At 41.4% G+C, this 16,321-nt stretch overlaps 1 protein-coding gene across 1 annotated transcript; it reads left to right on the top strand.

The window, feature by feature from the left end:
• Nucleotides 1–3,913: 3,913 nt before the first annotated feature.
• On the top strand, nt 3,914–16,291 carry LOC138967982 (uncharacterized). The gene is made up of 13 exons (XM_070340545.1): nt 3,914–3,944; nt 4,456–4,571; nt 4,881–5,111; nt 6,622–6,704; nt 7,126–7,226; nt 8,902–8,981; nt 10,111–10,226; nt 12,272–12,396; nt 13,388–13,480; nt 14,126–14,301; nt 15,166–15,261; nt 15,717–15,845; nt 16,226–16,291. Exons 1-13 carry the CDS (start codon nt 3,914–3,916, stop codon nt 16,289–16,291), a joined length of 1,443 nt encoding a protein of 480 aa, XP_070196646.1.
• The last annotated feature ends 30 nt before the right edge of the window (nt 16,292–16,321 follow it).

Raw genomic sequence — 16,321 nt, 5'->3', positions numbered from 1 at the left:
GAAAGTGAGAAAGATAAATAGAGAAAGAGATAGAGGGAGAGAAGTATTTGTGTGCGTTTGTTTGTGTGTGTGTGTGTGTGTGTGTGTGTGTGTGTGTGTGTGTGTGTGTGTGTGTGTGTGTGTGTGTGTGTGTGTGGTGTGTGTGTGTTCTTTGCGATACTTTCTATGGCAATATAGGAATCGGGTTGAGCATGCTGTCAGTGAGTTACTGGAGTGTGAGTAAGTATGTACATGTATATGAATATCAAACTGTACGTATAGAAACAAGCATCCTTTTTTTGCTGGAAACGACCCACAGAGTTTCAAGCCTATATAGCCTGACGATGACCGCACACAGCAGAACCACCTTATGAACCAAATACAGAATCTTTAATGCCCATGGTTGCGAATTTGTCTTGACATTGCGGTTAAGAAACATTCACTCCAGACATGCACACCAACACATGCATCTATAAAACCAGATCAACGACATCAATTTTAATACAACACTGGACAGCAATTAAAAATACATAATGTAGATGGACGGAGTTCACTTCAAGGGCGGGTTTTACAGTGCGGTGCTGGCACGATTCCTGCTGAAGCCTCGTTGTAGAAGCATGTGTACCGGCCTAAGGGAAGAAACCCACTTTTTGTAAACAGCCATTTACCTCCCATCTCTCTCTCTCTCTCACTCTCTCTCTCTCTCTCTCTCTCTCTCTCTCTCTCTCTCTCTCTCTCTCTCTCTCTCTCTCTCTGTGGGGCTATGTGTGGGTGTGTGTGAGTGCGTATGTACGCTCGTATGTGCGTGTGTGTGTGGGTGCGTATGTGTGTGCGTGTGTGGGTGTGTGTGTGATAGAGAGGGAAAGAGAGAGTCTGTGTGTGTGCGTGTGCTTGTGCAAGAGTGGTTGGTTCAGTGTGATTGTCGGTATATCTTTGTACATATTGTAACTCCCTTTGTCTAAAGGGCTTTTAAAGCTGATGACAGTACACCCTCAAAGCGTCAGAGCGTCAAGCGTCTCTCTCTCTCTCTCTCTCTCTCTCTCTCTCTCTCTCTCTCTCTCTCTCTCTCTCTCTCTCTCTCTCTCTCTCTCTCTCTCTCTCTCTCTCTCTCTCTCTCAAAAACCAATCGTTGTTGTCAGAGCCGGTCCGCCAGACATTAAAGGTGATTACGCTTGCTTCAACATCACCAAGCTAGGTCACAAAATACAATTACGCAGTGCAAACACCCTTTTTCCTGTGTGCGTTTAAAAAATTAACATTAGCCAGACCTAATTTGTAAAAGTCAGCCAGTCCGTAAGCCGGCCTGCCTTACACACACACACACACACACACACACGCACGCACGCACGCACGAACGCACGCGCGCGCACGCACGCACACACACACGCACGCTTACACACACACACACAGAGACACGCACACACACACACACACACACACATACACACACACACACCACACCACACACGTATGCGCAAAATTGAAGGAAATTACATTTCCTGAGCTAAGAAAAAGAAGTCAGCTGATTTTTGTTTTCTTATCAGAGGCCTAAAAGCTTACTGGAATACTTACATAAGAAAGTTTATCGTTCTTCGTATAACGATAAGAGAAGTAGAGCAGCCTCTTTCTTCACAGTGCAAGCCAGGTTCAGATAAATCTTATGGGAAGAACGGCAAATACTAGTGAACAAAAATTTCTGGTCGCTATATACCATAAAAGAAAATCAATTGGTTATTGTTATCAAGCCGAGTTTAAGCCAGCTAGAGTTAGCCAACAGTGAAAACGGATCGAAACTAACGATGAAAAGCCCAGTGACGTTTGCACTACTGATCGTTGTGGTGTCATTTATGACGTCACTACATGTTGATGCTGGTACTGTCCATCTCTATGTCAGTCCGTCGGGCTCCGATGCCAACAGTGGGTGAGACTGAAAACTTTTATTCACAAATATTTGAGTGTGTCTTAAAAGGGTTGTATGTACGCTGAAGTACAATTGTTTGGTGTACAGAGGCAATGATTTGTTAAATTCAAATACCGTGAAGCAAAGACGATGACAAAAATGTTAAAAAAATCACCAGTTCCAAACACAAGCAAGCAACAACCCGAAGACGTTTTCAGCTAGCAGCTGTGGGGATAATATAATAGGCGTATTGGCCGAGTCAGTGCTGTGCTATATTGACTGGTTAATTGATGAATTGATCTCCAAAGCATATGATAAGGAAAGAGGTTTAAGACACAAACCCAGCAACCTGAACGGTCGCAAGACAACTGAAATGGCTTTACAACCAGTTGTTTTCATTTTCAACTCAATCTTATTCTTATTCTCACGACACACACCACGACACGACACTAGCTGAGAAAAGGAAAACATGTTGAGGAATACATAATGTAAAAACCAGATCTAAAAGTAAGCCCGGTGTAACACGAGAAAATTACTCCGGAGTAAACATTTCGTACGAAAAAATTACTCCCTTTACGAAAAAAGCACTCCCCCATTTCACGAGAAAATTACTCCCCAAGACAGGTGAGTTCCGAGTAAACATTTCGTACAAAAATGTTACTCCCATGACGAATAAATAACGAATGAATTACTTCACCCCAACACAAGCTATTCAACTTCCCATGCCAGGTGTACGAAATTTTTACTCCCTTGTCCTCTGTTAGTCTTGGTGGTGGAAGGGGTGGAAGGAGGGTAGCGCGACATTCGTGTGCGCAAGATCACTTTTTGGCATTATCCCTTCGCCCGCATCCCATTTTTGCCTACGAGATTTTTACTGGAGGTAAAAAAAAATGGGGAGTAAAACTTTCGTGGAGGGAGTAATTTTTTCGTGCCTTGGGGAGTTCTTTTCTCGTACGAAAAGTGTACTCGGAGTAAGAATTTCGTACGAAATACTTACTCCGGAGTAAATTTTTCGTGGAGTAAAATTTTCGTGTTACACCGGTTTACGATTTCAAACCGCCTTTGAGTATGAAATGTTCGGACGGTCCCTTTCAGCCTACAGTGAAATGGTAATGTACGTACAAGCTTTGTTTCAGAACTGTGAAACGTAATAACTAGGTTTGAATTCAAATATACAAGTAAAGTTAATGGAAAATCAAAGTAAAGGTTGGGTGTAATGTCAAAAATTATACTTACATTCCGTTTCAGCATGCTCTTCCACAGGAAAAAAACTCCCAGGGCTTTGTCCTGCTTGCGATTTTGCCAAAAGTACTTTGAACACACCCCCGACGTAACTGTCAATGAGCATCATAGTGTTTTTGCCACTTGCCGGTTGAATTTGGCGCCTAATTCCAACTTCGCTGCATCTCAGGGTTGTTTCTGGTCCCCCAAATGTACACATTCAGACCTATGCCGCCCTGATCGATCACAATTTTGCTTTTTACGTAACTGGCACAAGATAGCAGACATCTTGGGACCGTAAATGACTCTTTGCGCATGCGCCGCTAATAATTTGATTGGTCGATATTTTTAGGCAAAGCACATGGTCTCAGAAAACAGAAAACAAAACATTGGAAGCGTGAGTCACGCTCCCAAAAAATAAAAACTTTGTTTACATATATTTTTTTTCTGTAACTTTTTTCCCCATGTTTCATTCATCATCTGACATAACTTTTTAGCGAAATCTAACCATAAGATTATTGGAAAAAAGCAAAAATGTAGACGACCACCTTTAATCTCCCTGTCTCAATCGGTATGTGTCTGTCTTTCTGTCTGTCTGTCTGTTGTCTCTGTATCTCTCTGCCTCTGTCTCTGTCTCTGTCTGTCTCTGTCTGTCTCTGTCTCTGTCTCTGTCTCTCTCTCTCTCTCTCTCTCTGTATCTGAGCATGAATTTTGCGGGTAATGTGGTAACGACGCCAGATTTACGTCAATTTGTTTTGTTTTGCAAGAACAAGCCCGTCTCAGCCAATAAAAACCCTGCAACATTCTGTAGACATGCTGCAAAATAGTGGAGTTTCTGGCAACGGTAAGTTTATATGAAAAAAAGGTACACTTATGGCATTTAAAATTAAATGTGTGTGTGTGTGTGTGTGTGTGTGTGTGTGTGTGTGTGTGTGTGTGTGTGTGTGTGTGAGTGTGTGTTTGTGTTTGTGTGTGTGTGGTGTGTGTGTGTCTATCCCTTTCTCTCTGTGTGTAAATGTGACGCTAGCTGTGTGTCTTCTGAGTGTTACCCTTAGCCATCGTCCTGCTCCCAAGTAAATACAATGGATTAAAAACTTCTTGTATTTTGCCACCATTACTCCTTTTTCTCAAATGCTGTACGTTTGCCAAGCAAACTGCCTTTCCTCCATGTCGATATGTGTACGCATGAGGCTTTGCCAGATGATCAGGTTCCCAAGCAATCGCCCCTCTGTTTGGTTTTAAGCGTTCTTTGAAAGCTTTATACTTGCTGAATTTCTTTCTTATTCTTGTTCTTGTTCTTCTTGATCACACTTGAATTTCTTTGAAATATACATCCCGCTCTGACTGATATACAGATGTGTTCGTGGAGCTTATGCAAGGTGATCACGTGCTGACCTCAACCCTGCATCTGTCACATGACATACATGGCAGCGTCACCTTCAGGGCCTATCGTGGCCAGGAAGTCCACGTGGTGAGTTGAGGATGTGGGACAAATAAACAAAGACACATACAACAAATTTAAAAAAGGAATCAAAACCTACCAATCAACCAAACAAATAACAAACAAACAAGCAAACATGTGATACAAATTTAATTCGGCAAAAAAAGAAAAAGAAATGTGGTTGTTGTTGGTATGTGTATTTATGGTTTTATGCTATTATTCCGTGTAAAAGTCTGGACAGATGTCTGGTAGTTTACGTTATGGTTAACACGGGAAGGAAAATGTATGTATATTCAACGTACACATGTTAGTTTTACTGAACAAAGATTGTCCTGTCAGATTGGCGGTCCACGAATTCCGAGCAAGAACTTCAATCACGTGACAGACTCTCACGCGCTGAAGCTACTGCCAGCGCCGTCTGTGAGCAAAGTGCTGGAGGTCAACCTGACCCAGATGGGGATAACTGACCTGGGTCAGATTCGTCGTACGTCCTTCAACCACAAGACTCCTGCATCCTTGGAGGTGTCCGTCAATGGATCGCCATTTCGTCTTGCTCGGTGGCCTAATCAGGTAGGGCAGATGTAAGATGCAGCGGGTTTCATGTCGGTGGTGGAGAAGTTGGCTCCCGATAACTACGCGACTTTTCCCATTCTATATCCCATTGCGCCTCAGCCGACGAAAGTGCATGCATTTCATTACTAACTATGGTCGTTTTCTATGAATCTACATTTGATATAGAAAAAAAACTCACTAACTGTTGGGGAGCGTGAGCGTCGAAACGTACTACCGGGGAAGGGCTACTCGATGACGCCATCACTGACACAAAAAGCGCTTCATCTTACATCTGCCAATCACGTAGACACATAGGCGTCTGGTCTTATTCGTGAAAGAATCAGAGTAGGGTTGTTGGAATGTTTGTTGACAAAACAATACGTTACATTCACAAATATATCGACCCAACGGTCTTTAAAGTGCACTTTAAAGTGTTCTTGTTACTCATTGTTTGTATGTGCACTTTAAAGTGTTCTTGTTACTCATTGTTTGTATGTGCACTTTAAAGTGTTCTTGTTACTCATTGTTTGTATGTGCACTTTAAAGTGTTCTTGTTACTCATTGTTTGTATGTGCACTTTAAAGTGTTCTTGTTACTCATTGTTTGTATGTGCACTTTAAAGTGTTCTTGTTACTCATTGTTTGTATGTGCACTTTAAAGTGTTCTTGTTACTCATTGTTTGTATGTGCACTTTAAAGTGTTCTTGTTACTCATTGTTTGTATGTGCACTTTAAAGTGTTCTTGTTACTCATTGTTTGTATGTGCACTTTAAAGTGTTCTTGTTACTCATTGTTTGTATGTGCACTTTAAAGACAGTTGGGTCAATATATTTGTGAATGTAACGTATTGTTTTGTCAATAACCAATGTTTCAACAACCTACCTTTCTTGTTTTTTCATTCTGAATTTTGGAACGTTGGCAGTCTCTTTGTTTTTGGATTTGCTTATTCGTGAAAGTAAAGGTTTCCTTCGAGTACTCGTGGAAGTGAGAATTTCATTGACGTACTAATTAGAGCAAGAATTTCACTGAGGTACTCAGAAAATAAAACTTCAAAAAACGTACTCACGAAAATGAGAATTTCATTGAAGTACCCGTCAAAGTGAGAGTATCATTGAGCTTCACGTAAAAGTCAGGGCCGGACTAGGCTAAGAGGAGGGGGGGTTGCCAGTGGTGGTCCAGGGGGATGTTCCCCCTGGCGGGGTCAAGGGGCAGAGCCCCTTGTGGGGGTCAGGGGGCTTCGCCCCCTGAAGCTGATGGGTAGGTCATATTCTGAGATAGGAAAATGGTCGCTCCTTGCATGAAACGGCATGAAATAAACAATAATAAAAAATGTTTTAAATAAGTGAGGTACATGTTTAGGCTAGGGGGAGGGGGGGGGGTTGCGCAACCCCCATAACCCCCCCGGTATTCCGGCCCTGAAAGTGATAGGGGTTGTCTAAATATGTGCCACAATATTTAACAGATGAGGTTCTTTGCGTGCTATTAATCCATTCATCTGGTTGTGAAGCTAATGAAAGAGTGTCTGTCAGGGTTATATGAACATCAAGTCGACACCAGACGGAAACAAGGGGAAGCGCATCACGTACAACGTCACCGACAACAGGGACACGAGGTGGGCTCAAGAGACAGAACCCTGGACTTATGGATGGTGGTCAGTAGTGCTTATAGTTTGTTTGTTCTTAGTATAATGTCACCTTACATGGCGTCGCGTGACTAGCACGGCATGACCGCCATGGGATGAGCTGACATAACATGACATAACAAGGCAAAACGTCACATTGCATGACTTTGCGTCACTAGCATGACATCACATGAGCGGACATAGATATGACGTTTCAAGAAAAAACGTCACTTTCCAGTTGACACAACACAATACAGGGCAACAGAACACAAAACAACATAACGCAACTCCACATAACGCAACGTAACGTAACATAAAGTAACGCAACATAACGTAACGTAACGTAACGTAACGAAACGGAACGTAACGTAACGTAAAATTACGTTGCATATAATATGTCATAACTGTCCAGGTGCCGTGGCTGGGCAGACGCCACACTGGACATTCAAGACGTTGACCACCATACCCACACCATCACCCTCGCCGCACTAGAGAATCACGGAGTCTGCATAGGTGAGCTAATCACGTTTTTCTCTCCCGTGTAATGTTGGTCAAATATATGTTCTTTAAAATTGATCAGCTCGCTGTCTAGGTTTTTCATATCTTTCCTTCAGCTACCTTGTTCATCTCCTTTCATGCTGAACCTTGATGAAGAGTACCAACAAGCAAATTAGATAGAAAAGAAACTTTCATCTTTCTCCCTCTCTCTCTGTATATGTCTGTCTGTCTGTCTGTCTGTCTCTCTCTCTCTCTGTCTCTCTCTGTGTCTGTCTCTCTGTCTCTGTCTCTGTCTCTGTCTCTGTCTCTGTCTCTCTCTCTCTCTCTCTCTCTCTCTCTCTCTCTCTCTCTCTCGCTCTCTGAGACACAATTAGTTATTGAGTTACCCCTCAATGGGCGAGGGACGGATGAAAAACAAGTCGCGTAAGGCCAAATTACTACATTTAGTCAAGCTGTGGAACTCACAGAATGAAACTGAACGCACTGCATTTTATCAAAATGACCGTAGTCCGCCGCTAGTGCAAAAGGCAGTGAAAGTGACGAGCCTGTTTAGCGCGGTAGCGGTTGCGCTGTGCTGCATAGCACGCTTTTTTGTACCTCTCTTCGTTTTAAATTTCTGAGCGTGTTTTTAATCCAAACATATCATATCTATATGTTTTTGGAATCAGGAACCGACAAGGAATAAGATGAAATTGTTTTTAAAACGATTTCAGAAATTTAATTTTAATCATAATTTTTATATTTTTTTATTTTCAGAGCTTGTTTTTAATCCCAATATAACATATTTATATGTTTTTGGAATCAGAACATGATGAAGAATAAAATAAAAGTAATGTTGGATCGTTTTATAAAAACATAATTTTAATTACAATTTTCAGATTTTTAATGACCAAAGTCATAAAGTAATTTTTAAGCTTACATGTTGAAATGCAATACCGAAGTCCGGCCTTTGTCGAAGATTGCTTGGCCAAAATTTCAATCAATTTGATTGAAAAATTAAGGTGTGACAGTGCCGCCTCAACTTTTACAAAAAGCCGGATATGACGTCATAAAAGACATTTATCAAACAAATGAAAAAAAAAGTCTGGGGATATCATACCCAGGAACTTTCATGTAAAATTTCATAAAGATCGGTGCAGTAGTTTACTCTGAATTGCTCTACACACACACACGCACAGACACACACAGACACACACAGACACACAGACACACAGACACAGACACACACACACACACACACACACACACACACACACACACACACACACACACACACACACACACACACACATACACCACGACCCTCGTCTCGATTCCCCCTCTATGTTAAAACATTTTGTCAAAACTTGACCAAATGTAAAAAGCATGTTTGCATTGCTTATTCTGTCATCCTCAAAAAATAAATTTCAATCCAATTCAATTCAATTCTCTCTCTTGTTTCTAAATTATTGTGCTCTTTGAGAATCAGGACCAAGTGTAACAAAGAGTACAAATGCCAAGTGAAAAGTAAGTCGTGTGAATAAAACGGGGCAGCCAATCTGACGGCGTAAAAGACTCCGCCCTCGTTAAGTCATTCAGTCAATACACGTACTTGTCTGGATGAAAAAAATAAGGGAGATTATTTATCGTTTACCGCTGTGGTCTACATTTAGAGCTATAACTTTTCTTTGCTCATGTGTTCTTTGCTCAGGTCACTACGGCGATCCGAACACCTTCGACCAAGGAGGTTACTTCAGGGTCATCAATATGCTGTCCGAACTGGACACGCCGGTTAGCCAATGTCAATCTTTAAACAAAACAAAACAAAACAACAAATAGAAGAAGACAAGTCACGTGAAGCGATATAAAAACATTTAGTCAAGATCAACACCACAAACCAATCATCGCCGAGACTACATTCAGATAGTCTCGGCTAACCGTACCGAAGACCGAGACGGGTCACGCTCGCCGCCGCGAAGCACGCGTCCGTCGTACTTACTGAACCTATTTTCTTTCATTCTGAGCACATATTTATAGTAAATATGACATATCTATATATGTTTGAATTCAGGAGAAGATGAGGAATACAATGCAATCAATCTAAAATCTGTTTGCGAAAAATCGATTTTAATGACAACTTTAATGAGCAAACTCATTAATTAATTTGTAAGCCTCCAGGCTGAAATGCAATACCAAAGTCCGGACTTCGTCGAAGATTACTTGACCAAAATGATTTAAACCAATTTGGTTGAAAAATGAGAGCGTGACAGTGCCGCCTCAACTTTTACAAAAAGCCGGATATGACGTCATCAAAGACATTTATCAAAAAAATGAAAAATGTGTCTGGGGATACCATACCCAGGAACTCCCATGTAAAGTTTCATGAAGATCGATTAAGTAGTTTCTCTGACTCGCTTTATACACACACACACACACACCACACGCACACACACACCACGACCCTCGTCTCGATTCCCCGTCTATGTTAAAACATTTAGTTAAAACTTGACTAAATGTAAAAAAGGAAAAACACCATCCTTTCCTGCATAATTCTTCATTCTGGGGGAGGGGGGCGGGGGGAGTTTCATCACCTAGTTTGTTTGATAAATCAGTCTTGTGTCTAACTGCGAAATTAATTCACTGGAAAGTCTCTTTTCTCCGCAGCAATCAGATAGGCTATTGACTTTTGACACGTGTTACAGGGGAAGGATGCTCTTAACCGATATTAAAAACCTGCACAGGTTTTGGATGGTGTGCACATTATCGTTTGTACAAGACGGGAGGTATCTGTAACTACAAGCCTATTAGAACAATAATACATGTAGCATGCTTCTACCATACAGTCCTATTCAAACGTGACTCATAGCACTTCCTTTGTTGTTTTGCAAGAGATGTGACACAGTTTCTCTGCTACTGACAGGGAGAATATTACGTGGACAGAAACAGCAAGAAGTTATACCTGTGGTCCAACACACCTCAACAGACTCTGACTTCTTCTGACCGTGTCTATGTTTCGCTTCTTGACGACTGCATTCGGTAACGTTTGTTTTTATATGATTATTATTATTTAAGTTATTGAGACACCCCAGTGCACTAAGGGATTTATAGAGCAAATCGAGAAAATTCATTATTGAACGAAGCGCATAGCTTAGGCAAAGGGCGGAAGAATACGCTCTGTGAAAATATTTGCGCACTCTTGGAGTGCGCTAACAGTTTGAGCGCATCGCCATTAGCCAATCAACTGGTTCACATCAGTCATGTGACACCAGTACTTACTGACAATTATTATTAAAGAGCGTACATTGTTTACCGTGTGGTCTTCGGTTTCGTGGCCAAAAAACAAAGAAAATCTCAGAAACATTCTTTTTACATTCAGTCAAGTTGTTTCTTGTTGTTCTTGGTCTTCTTCTCTTCCTCTCACTTCTTTTTGTTTTTGTTTTTCTTGTTCTTGATTTTGTTTATCTTTTTTTCCTCCTCGAAAACCCAGATTTTCGGGATTGTCTGCGTGATTTACACCCAACACAACAAAATGCGTCACGAGAAAAAAAGTCACAAAAGTCACATATATGTTGAAGCGCTAAAAGCAAAGCAAAATGTCCTATTTGTATTGCCAACGCACACGATGCGTCTGAAATCAGCAAAGTGCTCATTGATACAATAGTATTATTACCTAGGGCAAGTAAATAGAGGTTACATGCCGAGTCTCAGTGATTATTAAAAACAAGAAATTCCTCCGAGGTAGGAAAAACACCCCCGTTGGTCAAAGGGAAATAACCATTCTCACTGCCACCAACTGAGAAGGTTATTTCCCTTTGACCATGAATATGTGCCTCTATAAGTCCTTGTAGAATCTTAATCCACCAATAACTCCCTAACCGTGTGTTTGACTGGTCCCAATTTTTGTAAGGACCGTCTCAGGGATGTATAGAACCTGTTCACCAAGTTTGGTGACGATCGGTCCGTTCATTCTTGAGATCTATATGCGAACACAAACACACACCCAAACAAGCAAACAAACACATCGAGTGAAACCTATACACACCCCTATACCGGGGGTGTAATAATGGTCGAAGTTAGCGGATCATGAAAAATGCGAGCTTTTATAATCACTGAGACGAGGTGTGTAACCTCTTTATTCCTCCTTTCTTCAGTTATTCAAAGAAAAGAGGAGTTTTTTTGCGAAAGTTTGATCGAATCCTATTCACTCAACCAGTCAACCTGCGCAGGCGATTGATTAATGCGCGGTTGTATAGTTCCGTGCAAATCATTCCATTCTGTTAACACTTTTTGTCAGTTTTCCTATTTTGGACTAAAATCAAGTACACAGATATGCTGTTATTCTGCTGTGGCGGCAAAGGCAGATATTGTGTGTTCTGTATATGTTTTGGTATCGCTTAGGATAATGTTCTTTCGTCAAATGGGACTAGCAGACGAACTTTTGCACCCGTGTTCCAACGTTAAAAACTGTATGAAGTTCAGTTTTCTGGGGAAAATAATGTATGAAACCGCTTTATGTTGTTTAAATTAATGAGATGTGTGCATTTTGTTGCGTGTGATCTGTTTATTAAATGAAATATTGTTGAAAACTGACCGTCGGATTGCAGTCTGTTGTCGAAGAAACTGAGTGAAAAGAAGGGGAACTACTCTTGTCGCTAGTATGAGTTACTTGCCTTGCGGGAAATTGCTTGTGATGAACGTTTGAGCACGGCAGATCTAGATTCAGAAAACAACCGAACTCATGGATTTTATATGGAGATTCATGTGTTCAGGCCTGTAGTTGTTCATTTAAATGCGGTATGTTTGTATTGTTTGCTCCAGAGATGTATACTTCGTACATTAGAGCGTTCGGAACTTTTCAGTCGCAAAAAGTAGTACCGAAGCAGAACAACTTCTCAACCCATTGCACTATCGAGGATTCAGGCTGTTGCTGGGTCGTTATTTGTTTGGTTGCTGGGTCATTATCGAAAAGTAACTACCCCTACAAGTTTACAGAGGTAAAGAAGCAGAGGGGGGAATAAATACAAGTAAACGCGAGTTGTTTCGTTGCTGAAATCAATGTTTGTCACTTGTCTTGTTCACAGAATTGAATCCAACGTGCACAATGTCCACTTTGAGGGCTTCACTCTGGAGTCGTGTCGTTACTATGGTTTTAACCTTGTCAACGGTAACAAAGTGACCTTCAGAAATTTGGAGATCAAAAACATAGGCAAGTAAGCATGTTATATGTGAAGTCGTGCACACGTTCGGTAGGGGACTTTTTCTGTTGTCACAAATATATGCAGTGCAAATAACACACTCTATTATTTTCATGTACCTTTAAGTGCTCTCTTCGGGGTTTCTTAATACAATGAACAAGTCAACTTGACTGGACTGATTTTGGAATTTGACATTAAACTTTAACATTATTATGAAAACGCGTGCCTGCGTATGTTGTTATCTTTTCAGCCAGAATCGTACTGCATTTGGTTTTAGCAAGTTTTCATTCAATTCATTATGATACAATAATAAAACGAGAAACAATAGGGACACGAACTCAAGCGAACGCTTATATTACGTGCCCTACGCAGTTGAAGAATAACACAAACATGATGTCGGACATAACATTAATAATATACTATAGAAATATCTGGATCAAAATCAGAGTCAAAGAAAACATTGGTGAGTGAATACTATGGACAACCAGCATATAATTATTATACGTGGGATGATCAGTATTTATTGACAATAGACGATTTTCGGAAATAACTCCGTCGGGTTTAGACGGGTGGAGAAAGAGTGACTTTTTCTTGCAAAACCTCGTATCTATAAACATTCGAGGGGCCAATCACAAGCGAGGTTTTTTTTTCGGAAAACACGTGCGTGTTTCCACTTATTACTGACACACCCATCTCTAATGATAGGCCCCCTCAAATGTCTGTAGGAGGTTTTGCAAGAAAAGATCACTCTCCCACAACCAATGCAAACCCGACGGGGTTACTTTCAGAATGTGTTGATAGGACAGACGTTTCTTGTTTTATTTTTGAAGATGGGAACTACAACCTTTTACAGAAGAGAGCGTTTTGCATCCCTTTTTTTGTATACGGATTAAAAAATTTCTTCTTTTAAGCATTGTTTTCTACAGAACTAAGCGTCGGTTGTTTTATCTGCCAGTATTTTCATTATGTACATTTAACATGGAACAATATTCTGCTTCCCAGGTTCTTATGCCATCAACTGTGAGACAGACTGCCGCTCTGTCACACTGATGGAATCAGAGATTCATGACACCACAGGGGGCATCTGGATTGGTGGTAAGGCCAAAATCTTACACGTAGTTTTTACTTTTATTCTAAGCGTTGAAAAGCATGTACTTATTGTTGGTTTTTATTCCAGGGGTGCTACATTTTTATTTTTGTTGCCAAGACACAATGTCTAGATTTGTTTTTGTTTGTTTGTTTGCTTAACGCCCAGCCGACCACGAAGGGCCATATCAGGGCGGTGCTGCTTTGACATTTAACGTGCGCCACACACAAGACAGAAGTCGCAGCACAGGCTTCATGTCTCACCCAGTCACATTATTCTGACACCGGACCAACCAGTCCTAGCACTAACCCCATAATGCCAGACGCCAGGCGGAGCAGCCACTAGATTGCCAATTTTAAAGTCTTAGGTATGACCCGGCCGGGGTTCGAACCCACGACCTCCCGATCACGGGGCGGACGCCTTACCACTAGGCCAACCGTGCCGGTCTCTAGATTTGTTAATGCCATATCATTTGGTTTGGGCATCTCTGGCTCTCACTTACTATTTATATAGTTAAACTAAGATTTTATGTTTCAGCGGATTTCACGATCCGTTTAAGTCTAGGTTATGTCGAACCTTCAAAATTGTGTTAGCAATTAACGTTTAAAAATATGATTGTTCTGTTTCACGATTAAAGCTGTTTTGTCACTAAGGTGGAGATCGAGTGACGCTGACGTCATCAGACAACGTCATTCGTGACAATCACATTCATGACTATAGCCGCCTGACAGGTAACGTAGGTGACGCAGTGCGTGTCAGCACAGGGGTGAACACCAAAGTGCTCTACAACAACATCCACAACGGTGCATACACTGGCATCAGGTTTAGTGTAAGTCGACTTTCTAGCTTCTTTCAATCCCGAAATGGGTGCAATGCATTGTAATATTGAGTTTTATATCAAAATTATCAATGATCATCTTAGGTTTTCTTTGAACACTTTTTGATGAACATGGAAAAATGCCATTGAAGAAATAAACGTTCGAAGTGTCATAGTTTCAGCTTTCCGTCTTAGAACCGCTTATTAGATGTAAACTTCCTGTTATATCAGTCCATCGCCTGTATATTGCCACTACTCCCATGCCTACAATTAGCAATGTACAACAAAAACTATTCATGTTTTACGACTCGCATTGCTAAACAAACTGACTCACACAACTTGAGACATGTCAATGCCCAAAACAGATACATGCAGATAGATTGCCAACTTTCTGAAATAAGGACACAAAAGAAGGAATAGTTATTTTTCGATCATATTTTTAAGTGTTTTTCATTTGCACAATTATACACATAAAGCCCTGAAACAATACAACACATCACCGACACATTAAGGTGCATATTATGCTAAGGAATACAGAGGACATCACGGGGAGAAGGGACGGAGGAACAATAAAGGATGAAAGGCAGAACACGGTTGTCACAGACAGACAGACAGGCAGACAGACATAATATTCATGCAGACAGACGGGATGGACAGACCACTAAGCATGACACATACAAATAAACTCACTGACACAACATATTCATGCAGACAGACGGATGGACAGACCGCTAAGCATGACACATACAAATAAACTCACTGACACACACACACACACACACACACACACACACACACACACACACACACACACACACACACACACAGATAGTCTATGCTGTGTTCATACATGTGTCTTTGTATGCCTGTTTCCAGGGCAACGATCACGTGATCCAGAATAACCATGTGCACCACGTGTGTCAGGACAGCAGTGACTGTGGGGCAATCCACTCCAATGGACACTATACCTACGTTCGTAGCTATTCTCAACTCAGTAGATAATACATCTATTGGTACTTAGGGCTATCCACTCCCATGGATACTATATCTACGTTCGTTGCTATTCTCAACTCGATAGATAATACATTTATTGGTACTTAGGGCTATTCACTCCCATGGATACTATACCTACGTTTGTAGCTTTTCTCAATTCGATAGAAAATACTTGTGTAGGTAATTGGGGTTATCCACTCCCTTGGACACTATTCCTACATTCATACCTATTCTCAACTCGTTACAAAATACATCTTTATAGGTACTTGGGGCTGTCCAATCCCATGGATACTATACCTACGACCGTAGCTATTCTCAACTCGACAAAAGATAAATCTATATGTTTTTTGAGCTTGTGTCCACGTTCGATTAACTTACCTTTCCGTTTTTATTTTCATGTTCAATAACTGTCATGTCTGGTACCATGTCGGTAGCGAGGAAATGTGATAGAGAAGAACTACGTGCACCACGTACTACACAGCGTACCGGGCCCTGACAACAGAGGCGTCATGCTTGATGACGAAATGTCCAGCGTCACGGCAAGGTACAACGTCTTTTATGATGTAAGTACTGACGTCATCATTTCCTTTGTTTTGCCAAGCACATCAGATCGGGCGTTATACCCCCATTCCACACAACCGTTCTAGGTCCCGTTCCCGTACCGACCAAGGAACGGTGCGGGCACGGGAGGGAACCGCAATGGAACGTAAATGATCGTTAACGGAACTGCTTTGAACGGTAGGGTCGGTAGGGACGGTTGAGTTTGGGCTGCATGTTCAAAATGTTGGCCGTTCCCCTCCCGATCAGAATGAACGGTAATGGAACCTTAAACCATTGGTAACGGAACGCTTGGATCGTTAAAGGAACTTAAAACAACGGTAACGCAACGGTAGCGCTCTCACACACTGAGTTGTCATACCCACATTCCATACATACGTTCTAGCTTCCGTTCCCAGCCGTCCTGGGGACGGCTGCCACTATGGTCAGACGCTGCTCAAAGATGCCCTAAACGGCCGTTTGCGCAGCGTTCCATTGTTGT

This window comes from Littorina saxatilis, linkage group LG6 (assembly GCF_037325665.1).
Source record: "Littorina saxatilis isolate snail1 linkage group LG6, US_GU_Lsax_2.0, whole genome shotgun sequence".
Lineage (NCBI taxonomy): Eukaryota > Metazoa > Mollusca > Gastropoda > Littorinimorpha > Littorinidae > Littorina > Littorina saxatilis.
The sequence above is the reverse complement of the archived record's forward strand: the minus strand, read 5'-3'. Positions and strand labels throughout refer to the sequence as shown.

Coding starts and splice junctions, on each gene's coding strand:
- LOC138967982 (XM_070340545.1), top strand. CDS start 3,914: ATGCTGCAAAATAGTGGAGTTTCTGGCAACG. Junction 6,705..7,125: donor ACCGACAACAGGGACACGAG/GTGGGCTCAAGA, acceptor ATAACTGTCCAG/GTGCCGTGGCTGGGCAGACG. Junction 8,982..10,110: donor TGTCCGAACTGGACACGCCG/GTTAGCCAATGT, acceptor TGCTACTGACAG/GGAGAATATTACGTGGACAG.